The 12,199-nt window shown below is 40.6% G+C and overlaps 1 protein-coding gene across 1 annotated transcript in view; it reads left to right on the forward strand.

Moving 5' to 3' along the window:
• The window catches only part of sptbn4b (spectrin, beta, non-erythrocytic 4b), a 105,199-nt gene that overhangs the window by 44,229 nt on the left and 48,771 nt on the right, over positions 1-12,199 (forward strand). The window contains exons 19-24 of the mRNA XM_084717527.1: positions 642-882; positions 1,232-1,390; positions 2,612-2,742; positions 2,846-3,071; positions 6,045-6,247; positions 7,142-7,232. Coding sequence (XP_084573653.1) covers positions 642-882; positions 1,232-1,390; positions 2,612-2,742; positions 2,846-3,071; positions 6,045-6,247; positions 7,142-7,232 — 1,051 coding nt within the window. The remainder of the gene's footprint in view (positions 1-641; positions 883-1,231; positions 1,391-2,611; positions 2,743-2,845; positions 3,072-6,044; positions 6,248-7,141; positions 7,233-12,199) is intronic.

Here is a 12,199-nt window from a genome sequence, read left to right on the forward strand (position 1 = left end):
TAAATCCCACCAGCTGTGATGTTTTTCAGTCGATGTGTTATTTGTTTTAAATTACATCTGCTGCTCCAGATATCTGCCGCATTTTTTATTTTTAATCTTTTGACCTGGAACAATGAAGGGCTGGAATTAAAGCCTGATAGTCCCGCAGTTGTTGCTCTTTTCAAACTCCATCGCTGTATGAAGGAAGATAAATATACATTGCTTTAAAGGGATAGTTCACATTATTTTAAGTGGGGTTGTATGAGGCATTTATTAATAGTCCGTGAATAACCTATAGTTTGTAGAAGCAGGGAGGAGTACCAGCACTGGAGCTAAGTAATGTACAACTGTGGATAGGCTCAGCAGCATTGCTTAGCTTCCTGCATGGGGACTCGTGCTGCTTTTCCAAACTGGGGCGTGTCAACAGCCATCTACTGTAGGAAATACACTGACTATAGATAAGTATCTCATACAACCACACTCCAGATAATGCAAACTATCCCTTTAAGGGCTTTGGTGCACTGGAAACTTTGTTTTTGAATGCTGCACATGACTAAAACAAATGTCTTTTGAAATGAGAGTTAAGGATAGGTGTAAAGCACACTTCCCTCTGTTCATCCCTCTCAGCATCGTTCGGTTGTGTTTGTCACATCATAAAACAGGTGGAACAGCATTGTGGAGCTGGTCGAGCAGAAGAAAGATCAGCTGGACTCCATGTTACGTCTCCAGAACTACCTGCTGGAGTGTGCCGAGATCAAGTCCCAGATCCAGGACAAGAGAAAAGCCATCGACGCCACTCAGTACATGGGGAGCGACTTGGGAGGAGTCCTGGCTCTGCAGAGACGCCTCTCTACCATGGAGGGAGCCCTGTCTGTCCTGGAGCCCAAACTACTGCATCTACAGGTGGCGAATTATGGGAAAATATATAAAACTATTCAAGTATTAAAAGAAGAAATTATTTAAGTTTTCAATTTTGATATTTCTGTATAAATATAAATGTGTAATTAGCATAAAAAAAATCAACCAAACCAAAACAATGGAACATAAACTGACACTTTAGAGAGTTTTAGACAATATTTATCTATTTATGTTTCTCTGTTTTTTAACCAACAAACCTTTCAGCAATTGTAATAGATAGTAGCCTAGTAGGGATTTACTCCTTTAAATAAATAAATTATTTTTAAAATAATTTTTTGCAAGAAATCACAATCACTACAATCCCCATAATGCCGTCTCTTGTTTGTTGATGTAGGAGGAGGCGGAGCATCTGGCCACCGTCCACGCAGGTCGAGCCATGGAGGTTCTCGTGCCGTTTGATGGCATCAGTCTGGAGTGGGAGGAGCTGAAACGCACCCTGCAGGGCTGTGAGGACTCACTGATGGTGGCCAGCAGGCTGCAGAGCTTTATACAGGTAAACTGGGATAGTCTGTACATCGGGAGGAAACCTATCACTCTGATTGTTAACTGATAATCACAGATAATCAATGGAGTGTGTCTCAGCATCAGTGATACTGACCCATAACTGACAACCAGTTAAATTACATTTTCAAACTGAGTAAGCTACACAATGTAAAATCACGTAAATGCTTTGAGTTATTTATTGTTTCAAACCAAAGCAACATTTACATCTCAGTACTTGTTCCAGTAATAATTTAATCGCCAATATTGATCAGCAACCCTTTCAGACAAATAATGTGCTGGTAATTTTGTTTTATAGAGAAATAGAAACCTTAATTATTGATCATTTAAGTAAAACTCAAGTTTAATATTTTATTTTATGATTCGAATCACAGGTTAGAATGCCATGGTTTATGAAAACTGTAAGCTCAGGTATAAATTTCCTCTGGGGTTAATAAAGTTCTCTCTTTTCTTATCTTACAATTTATCTAGACAGGAACAGTTAGATTGTTTGGACCTAAGGGGGACATCCATCTAAATTTTATCAGCCAGAAAATCAAAATGTATATGAGGCTGGGTTTCTACTCACCACAACAACAGACACTGAGAAAATCATCATGGAGAAATTGGTTGTTTTAGGAAGTAAATCAGGGACCCTCGACTCGCTTTGCACAGGAGGTGTTTTTGCAAAATGATAATGTATTTTTTAATGAACTGACTTCTTAACTTAATTAACTAAATGCTTTGGAAACATTTGAACAAGTTTATTCACCATTAAACAGAATTATCCTCATTTCTGTCTAACTTTTGCTCCTCTTCAGTGAATAGTTGTCTTCAGTCTGATCCTACTGCACTTTGCACAGCAAACAAAGATCAGCCTTCTCTGTTACTAACAGCCTCATTTATCCCATCACACAAAACAGCCACACCTGACCCTCTTTGAAAATAATTTTATTTGAGGGGTCATTCACAGTAAAAATAAACAAGGACAATAACAATCGGGGGCCAGATTTGGCCCATTGGCCACAAGTTGAGTATCATTGAAGTAAATTTTACCAGACAGAAACCTGTATCTGCTGCAGGCAAGGCAGTCACATCCTGACACAGCTGGTACTCTGGAAACAAACTGCATGATCTGCCTTTAATTTCAAGTATTTCAGAGGATTTGTCACTCTGCTCACACTTCTGTAGTATCGACTAACAATGGAACTGGCTCCTCTCTCTGTCCTGTCAGGACCTGGACTCATTCCTCACCTGGTTGGTCCAGACGCAGACGGCGGCCGCCTCAGACCAGCTGCCTAACGACCTGGAGGAGGCCGAGAGACTCATCAACAAACACGCTGCCCTAAAGGAGGAGATCGGACGGTGGGTGGCTGAACAACAACAGAACGCTTGTCTTCTTTTTCACATAATCTTGCCTTTAAAATATCTTCAGATGTTCAGAGTATAATTGAATGGGTCGCTGTAGGTATGAAGAAGACTACGAGCGGCTGCAGGCCATGAACGAGCTGCTGGAGTCTGAGGAGGCTCCTCTGCCTCAGGCCGCCCTGCAGCAGTGGCTCCAGAAGCTCGATGTCGGCTGGAACAAACTGCTGGAGATGTGGGAGAGCAGGAGAGAGGTTCTGGTCCAGGCTCACATTTTCCATCTGTTCCTGCGAGATGTCAAACAGGCAGAGTCCTTCCTCAACAACCAGGTGAGACTTCGGACGTCTCTCTCAGCTGTTTTAGCTACTGTACCTAATGCCTTGCTCACACTACATGGCTTTCAAAGTTGTCAGATTGTTGTGCTGTTCACACTAAACAACTTTCTTTTTCATAATCAGGAAGTGAAGTCTGTGGTTTGCACACTACATGACTAATCAGTGACAGGGGGTCACACATTACAGGATTTTTCACTTTTGGAATCCCAGACAACTCTGTCTGCTCTCCAAATGACATTATGTCATGACAGATTAATACATTAATAATGATAATAATCGTTAGTTGCAGCCCTAATTAGCACCATCCACCAACCGAATGCTGCTAAAATATGAAAGTAGCTGTTAGAGTTCAGACAAAATAATGATTTACTTTTGAGTGACTGATGAATTTAAACATTTATCTGTCAGTGGAAGGTAGATGTTCACATTTTAAAAAGTGAATTTGTGATAATCTAACATGTCAAAGATCTCTTGCTCTCCATGACTTTACTATCTGTAGTAATTATGTAACTAGTTTTCTATGTAATGATGTATTTCCATCATCTGTCTGATGCACACATTAGCAAAGCCTCTTCTCTCCGATGATATTTGACAGTCAGATTAAAACTGCTGCTGTATGCGACATGTATGATCTGCTTTAATGTTGCTGTTTTTACTTTGCACCTTTTTAGGTGATGTTTCTCTGAGCTTGTCTGGCTGCCACTGAGACACAGACAGCCAGATCCTCCATCGCTGTACTCGTTTTTTCCTCCTTATCTTATCTTTTCTTCTGATGGTGGCAGACCAGAGGGAATGATATACTGCACACAAAATCAGTAGAGTAAAAGAATATGCAGCGCTGTCAGTTAAATGTTACTTTTTAAAATATTTTTTGCTGCCAGAAATAAAAAACATACGTACATATGCAATAGTGGAGCAAAGTGAGGAACAGAAAAACAAACAGTTACAGAATAGAACAGTGGTAGAGACTCACATCTTACTCTCTTGTCTGTACTGACCTTCTTCAAAGCCCTTAAAATTTGTTAAGGTGCAATGTAAAGTCAATAACTGGCAAACTTTTTTTCCATTCACTTGATAACGATAGTGAAAACATCAGTTCAGTCACAGTCCTGGTGTCTTCATGAACACCTGAACAGGCCAAATGTTGGTCTCTGACTGCAGCAGAGTGTAAACTAGACTGGGTGTGGTCGGCTTAGCTCTGCCAAAATCTGCTAGGAGAGAGCGAGACAGAGAGAAAAGAGAGAGAAAGTGTGTGTGCGTGTGTGTGTGTGTGTGTGTGTGTGTGTGTGTGTGTGTGTGTGTGTGTGTGTGTGTGTGTGTGTGTGTGTGTGTCAGCAGGTGCCTTTTTGCAGTGTCCCTGTGTTAGGTGATATTAAAGCAGGAGCTGTTGAGGCAGCAGCCTCCAGTAACTCTAGATCTACGTTGTGTAGGAGGAATTATTGGCAGCCTACTGATGCTCAACTCTGTGTATGTGTGTGTCTGTGTGTTGACAATATACTGTACAGTATGATGATATTTATAGGTGTGTGCAAATTGTACTTGCTTCTTATTGGGTAAATTATGTCCAGGATGCCTAAGTTACTGTGCACGTATTTGGTATGCAAAGATGATACCTTGTATCTTAACTGGATTTAAAGAATTCAGCTGTGTCTTTAATTAAACAAATATTTTAGAGGCATGAATAATTAGCATCGGAATTCAAGTCCAAGTTCTCAGATGTTAATAGACAAAGGTATCAGATGAATTACTCTGTTGGTATCAGTGTCACTTTAAGAGTACTGGTGTTGGTACCAGTGTTGTAATTTTTTAAACAGTAAACGCCGTAGTCCCAGTACATAGTATGTCAAATGCTGTAAGCTAAAAATACCAGGATGTCCTATTGCATCCAGTTGCATTCTGCATTTTCCAAGCAAGGATGCTTTTGTGGCTATTCTGACCCATAAACTGCACAGCAGAAGATTTGTCACATCAGTTGAGCTGCCGAGAGAGTACAGACAGATAACAACTCGTTAGCTTCAATCCAAGTTGCATACTTTTTCTTTTTACTTCCAATTTCACACTACAGACTTAGATGGATGTACGACCAAGAGGGTTGAAGTTCAAGGCACAACGTTATAACAAAATAGTGTGTCCCAGTTGCATGCAACAGTACGTACTTTGTAAGAACAGCTGCAGTATGTAGTAAAAGTGAAAACAGAGACAAGTATTTTTTACTTCCCTACTCTCATAAACATGTCTTTGAAATATAATTAGAGGCTTCTTCGTCATATTATTGGCATATGATTGCAACACATTTCAAGCTCTACAGGGTCACCTGCATTGCTGTATTTAATCTCAGTATCACATGTGCAGACGTTTGTTTTTCTAATCTGAAATGTCACAGAGCTGCCTTTGACTCCTGTGTGTGTGTGCGTGCGTGCATGCGTGTGTGTGAAGAAGCTTGTGTGTTGGCACAACGTCCCTTTTAGTTTGATAATAGATCTTTACCAGGAACCAGCTCTCCTTATAAGCCTGCGGGGGTTGATTTAGAGAGAGCAGCATTTCTTCTTCAATAAGTATCAAAGACGTAGCGGGCCATAGATCTCTGTCTGCCTCTCCCTGTTGTTTCTCCTTTAATTTAACGTATTTTGTCTGTAACCAGAGGCCATATGCATTCGTAAAGATATGGTTGGTTTGAGAAGTTTTGTTTCAAAACAGCATCACTTAACATCTTCTGATCTTGGGTTAGTGTGAAGTGATCGATATGACACAATTCATCAGCTTTAGTTTTTCAGGAGTAGTTTTGCTGCCTTCTCATAAAAGGACAGATGCAAAACAGTCATTGATTAATTATTTTGTTTATTAAATGACAGGAAAAAATTCCTGTCTAAGGCTAAGCCTGTGTCTTAAAATTTAGTTTCAGTTTACTATCATATAAAGCAGCAAATCCTCACATTTGAGACACTGTACCCCATTTTCCTTCTTTAGGAGTCGGCGCTCGCTCACGTGGAGCTGCCCACCACGGTGGAAACAGTCGAAGCGGCCATAAAGAAACACAAGGACTTCACCACCACCATGGAGCTGAACTTGCACCGGATCAAAGCTGTGATCGAGGCTGGAGAGAGTCTGATCAGCCAGAGTAACATCTACTCTGAACGCATCAAGGAACGTATCGACACCCTCGCCAACAGGTACCACATACAAACATCAAAACAAAATACGTGAAGAGTTACTGCATAAAGGAGATTAGTTGGATTAAAGCAAAGACAAACTTGAAACCAAAGCTGTGAATCAGAAAAAAATATTAGTATTTAATCTAATATCGCTTTTACTGCATCCCAAGGGATTGAAAGCTGTAAAGCTCTGATATGTTGAATTTTCACATTGACAGTTTTTCTTCTGTTTTTATTCAAACACAACACCAACGGCAGCACCACACACTGTCCTAACTGCACATTATGCTGATTCTTCAGCAGCTGCCCAAACACAATACAACACTAATAAAAAAAAAAAAAAAAGAATAATAACAGCTAAAGAATCCAAAGCAGAGGGAGCCCCAAGTATAACTGAGACAAAACACAGAAAACAGAGCTCGGTCTGTTTAGTCCAGAACTGACATCTGAGCATGAAATCTGTATGATGGCTGAGCGGGTGGTGTGTGCATGTGTGTGTTTGAAGGGGGGTTGGGTTTTTTGTGCGTATATGTGTCCAACAATAGCAATGTGAGGAACCATATGGTTTTTAGATTTAATTTACATGAATTAACTCATCAGACATTCATTTTTCTCCCATGGGGACAAATAAATGAGCGTAGTGCAACATCATTATTTATATGTGTTGCATTTTCACAATTATTACAATAATTCAGGTAGTTTTTGAGTCCTGTACAAATGATTTATGAATGAAATCATCACAAAGCTTCTAAAATGCTTTCATATGATCAGAAAATGAGTTTTGATTTTCACCATCTGGTCAAGAAGGTTTAAAGATAGACAAGGGTTATAAGACACCTGGGTATGTTAGAATTTTGTTAAATTTTCTTTATTGTAACTTGAAACTAGATGTCATGTCCTTCACTCTCTCAGGGGGAACCAGAACCGAGAGCTGGCCCAACAATGGCTTGAAAAACTGAATGACCAGTGGGAACTTCAGAGGTTTCTTCAGGACTGTCATGAGGTAGGAGCCCAGCAGACTGGTTTTACTGGTTGAACTCTTGAGGACTTAAGACGGTCTCATGTGGAGAGTGAATTAAACCAATTCAAAAGAAAAAACAAGGCGATGGTAATCTCTTGTTTCCTTTTGTTAACACATAGCCAGCTTCACATTTTGGTGGAGCATGAGATAACTTTATTATCATTATTATTTTTTTTATTATTTGGACCTTTATGCCCTTATTGTGAAAGGACAGCTGAAGTGAGGACAGGAACGAGGGAGAGGGAGTGCAACAAAGGGCCACAGGCATGAACCAAAGCTATAGTCTTAGTATATTCTGCACACACTCCACCATCTGAGCTACCAGGGCGCCCCCTCAAGATAACTTCTGATCATTTTTTTTTTTTAGAACTTCATTACCCAGGAATCATTGCAGCTCCATTATTGAAGTTTGACCTCCTTTTCACTACTTTGACCTCAATTTTATTTTATATAGAAATATAGACAATAAGATTTAACTATCCTCTTATTTATTACCAGTGACATAAAGGCATGACCAAAAAAGTTCCATCTGATTTGTATTTATTTTTCGATGGAATAAAAATAATAAATATAGAAATTTTACAGTACATAGATAATAATTATATTATATATTTAATATATGTATTATATATTTATAGTATTTATATCAGTACTATACATACGGTTTTCTTCATAAATATAGGAAAATAATTTAATAATAACTTATTGACCACTGCTGAATGTCGCTGTTGTGTTTCTGTGTGTCAGACATATTGGAGTGGTCAAGAGCTGTCACTGAAATGCTACAAAATCGACTGTTACTTATTTAATTTTGAACTGATCTTAATGAAATTTGATTTGTTATGAATGTGAGAAACTGAACATACTGGTTATTCGTTGGAATTAAATTCAGTTATTTCTGTATGTATTGTAGTATTGTGTTACATCCTGACCGCCCCAATATGATGACCACACATACGCATGTCACATTGTGCATGTGGCATCTGCATTTCTATATCTGTGGTTTTACTCACATGATTGTGTGGTTATCTGAGAGGTGCTGTGCAGAAACATGTCAGCAGTGAGCTCAGATATACGCTGTATTTTGAGGATTTAATCCTCACTTTCTTGTGTGAAGCTATCACTGACCTGGTGCACACCTCATGCGTGTCCAGCTGCGTTGCACTCGGCTCACCTTTGCTCACTCCTGCAGTTTTTGCTCTCTCACCCTGCGGAGTCACAGGCTTCTTTCTGGGCCAAAACCTTGTTTAGTTTCAGCAACTTTCTCTCCTTGGCTCTGCTGAATAATTCAGCAGCACAGCTCCTCATCACTAATTCAAAGGAGGAAGAGTGTATCTCCCTGTGTACATGAGTATCTGTGTGTGCGTGTGTGTGTGTGTGTGTGTGTGTGTGTGTGTGTGTGTGTGTGTGTGTGTGTGTCAGCTATATCTATCTATCTGTCTTATATGTTGTATGTGTGTCTGCAGAAATATAGCGTGCACGAGGGGTGTGTGTTTGTGTGTATGTGTGTGTGTGTATTGCTTACAGTGGGCGAGTGACACTGCGTCAGTCTGTAGGAACCTGAGCCCTCAGCTGCCAGGGTGTGTTCTGCTGCTTTCCATTCACTTGCCAACACTTTAACCCTGAGCTTTATGTAGTCAGTTTTTGTTGTACACAAAAGGGTCACATGTACAACTTATATTCCTTCGTTTGGTCTAAATGGAAAGATTTATGACACACATTTGTTGAGAGTAACCTGAACTGCTGCTCAATGCTACTTCAATACGAAATCACACTACAGATAAACGTGGTAAAAAATAAACTATTTCAGTCATGATAAGCTGACAATAATTGCAAGAGGTGCTAAAGGAAGTCATCAGTGTTTATGCACAGGTACAAACTGACAAAAGATTTCTGCACACTTGGATCGATGCCAGTGTTTCACTTTATTTTGTTTTTTTTGTCCAACAGAAATCACTTTTATCAGTTTGGAATCATTTATGCATATCTACTGCAATTTTCAAATCACAGGCGATGCAGTATTAGTTACAGCAAAATACCATTTTGCAGAGATGTCCTGGCCTACACATCATATTTTAAAGACTTAAGAAATTATCTTTGTTTGGTACAGATCCCCACAGAAATCACACCATAATTATTTTTCACTTGTATTCCAATGGAAATGTGAATAATGATGTGAAAATTATCATTCCCTATAATATTGGATTATAGAGCACTCATCTCATCTGCTGCAATTTCAAATTTGTTTTTGGTTCAGAAATTTGACAATTACATAAACCATATACCAAGACTTGTAAACAGTCACATGGCTCTAATTTAACTTTGTCATTGGACACAATTTTTTTTAACAAGCTGTAATTCTCAGGCGATTTGGTGCTCGACTTTGTGCCTCTTCTTGTAATGAACAAGTCTAAAAATAATGGGAAAAAAACACAGTATTCTTTCCCCCTCTTACATAATCTCAGCAGTCCCTCTTCAACCTGTCTCTTCCTCTTTATCTACAACACAACTCCATCTTCTGGACTGAGGGGACTGAAGAGGTGAACTCAGTTAGAGATCATTCTGTAGCTTTTTACCCAGATTCACCTCCTGGTCTGTTTCAGGAAAAAAGCAGGTGTACGCTCAACGGCTGCATCACTGATCTCACTGTGTCTCTATAAAATACCTGTAACACATGTCAAATTCTGCTGTATACATTGCCTCCAATTTTCAGCCTGTTTGTGCTTTTCTTCTGTCAGGTGAATATTATAGTTTAGTGCCTAGGATGAGTAATTGTCAGCTGAGGGATAAACAGGGGGGATTGTTTGGAGCAGAGGGGGGAGATTGTGACCATATTTCACATTTGGTTGGATGCTGACTTGGTGACACTAATCTTTGGTGTCGACCTTGAAACTGTGCTGATTGTGGAGATCTTTTGTTCTGCAGCCGGGTGGAAGATGTGTGTGAAGCGTCCATGTTTTGGAATCAGTAGCTTTTTGCTGTGGTCGTCCTCAAGCTAATTGGTTTTGCTGATATTGAGTTTTACGGCTGCAACTGATGATTATTTCCATCATTGATTAATCTTTCGGTTATTTTCTTAATTAATGGATTGTTAATTGGTCAGTGGTTTGGTCTGTAAAATAATATAGAAAATGGTTAAAAATGGTGATCAGGCTAACATCCTCAAATGTCTTGTTGTGTCCAAAACAAAGATATTCAGTTTTCTCCCATGAGAAGACTAAAGAAACCAGAAAATATTCACAATCAAAAGGCTGAAATTAAATAATTGATTAATCGTTTCAGCTCTGTTGAGCTTCAGGTGATTGTCATTGCTCAGTGAAGACAGCATGTTTCTCACTGGAAATTATTCACTGGAATCATACATGTCAATATGATGACTGCCATTTTGCCAAAAAATACACGGAATACTTTTTATCAGATTTCTTCAGAGTCTACACAACTTATATTAGACTGGATAGACATGGATGACAGGTGTTACTTGACTGGTTGGTGGAGGCATACAACCACAGGGCCATAATTCTAGTTAAACATCCAGGTTTTTCCAGAGATAAGCACTTGATGTCTATTGTTGGATTAAATCTGAGAGCATCACTTTAAATACATGAAGGTGGTGTGAAGTCTGATGATGTGATGATGGGGCTATGAGTCCTCCTCTGCCCCTCCTCTTCCCTCTTCTTCTCTGTCCCTTTCCTCCCATCCTATGTCAGACAAACTTCTCCTCCCCCTCCCTCATTCATTCCCATTCATTCTCTACTCCCCCCAACACACACTCACACACTCTCCTCCTCCTTTCCCCTCATTCAATTCATTTACAGTCTCAAGGGGGGCATCAGGCTATGACCCTCCACGACCTCTTCAGTCATGGGACCTGTAGGTGTGTGTGTGTGTGTGTGTGTGTGTGTGTGTGTGAGAGAGAGAGAGAGAGAGAGAGAGAGAGAGAGAGAGAGAGAGTGAGAGAAAAAGAGAGCCTGCGTTTTCATGCACATATGTATCCTCCCGAGTGTGAGAGTGCACACACACACAATCTTGTTTCTCTCTGCATGTATGTGTGTGTGAATGTGCGACGCATGTTCACTCATGTCCTCACCTGTCTGTAGTGTGTGTGTGATTGTGTGAGTGTGTGTGATAGCTCCTGTATGAGGTGACAAAGTGACAAACGGAGGGGGCGTTGGACAGAAATCCAACCCCTGTCCTTTAAAGGAAAGAGGGGCCGTAAATCTATCAAACTACAAATACATCATCCAGGATAAATCACTGCTCTGTCCAGTCGTCTACTGTCTGTCGACCCTCCTCTTCTCTTTCTCTTTCCTTCTGTCCAAACCTCTTCTGTTTCTCACTCTATCTCTCTTTTCTCTGTGCTTTACCACTGCAGCAGCAGCAGCGTCAGGCAGGCTAGAGACACAGAGACTACAGCTGCCTGGGACTGCTGCAGAGAGGAGGAGAGGGATGGTAGAGGGGGTTGGTGGAGTGTGTAGTGCGGGAGGGGAAGGATGAAACAAAAGCAGCTGTAGAGGAGTCGTGAGTTTGCTGTAAGCAGAGACCAGCGTGCTTCAAACCCAAAGTAAACATCATCTTATGTTTAAGTCTATCTTTCTCTTCACTCTCATTTTAAGCCCACCTCCCCCCTCCACCTCCACCAGCTCAGCATCATTAGCCGTGACCGGTGAGCCTGGAGGCGCTGCCTGAATCCCCTGCCCCCAAAATCCCAATCCCAGTCTTTTGCTCCTCCCTCTTCTTTCCTCTCCTATACTCCATCTCTCCTCCAACCAACCAGGCAGCCCGCTCCCTCACTCACTCACCCACTCGCTGAAGGTGTGAGGCAGGGGAGGGGTGGGGAGGGGCGCCCGTGCACCGGCTCGGCTGCCTGCCATTTTATTGTTTTGGGGAGGATGATTTTTTTTTCTTCTTCTTCTTCTTCTTCTCCTCCTCTCAGTCATCCTCATTCTTGC

The sequence above is a fragment of the Lutjanus erythropterus genome, chromosome 4, assembly GCF_056507025.1.
Source record: "Lutjanus erythropterus isolate fLutEry1 chromosome 4, fLutEry1.hap2, whole genome shotgun sequence".
Classification (NCBI taxonomy): Eukaryota; Metazoa; Chordata; class Actinopteri; order Lutjaniformes; family Lutjanidae; genus Lutjanus; species Lutjanus erythropterus.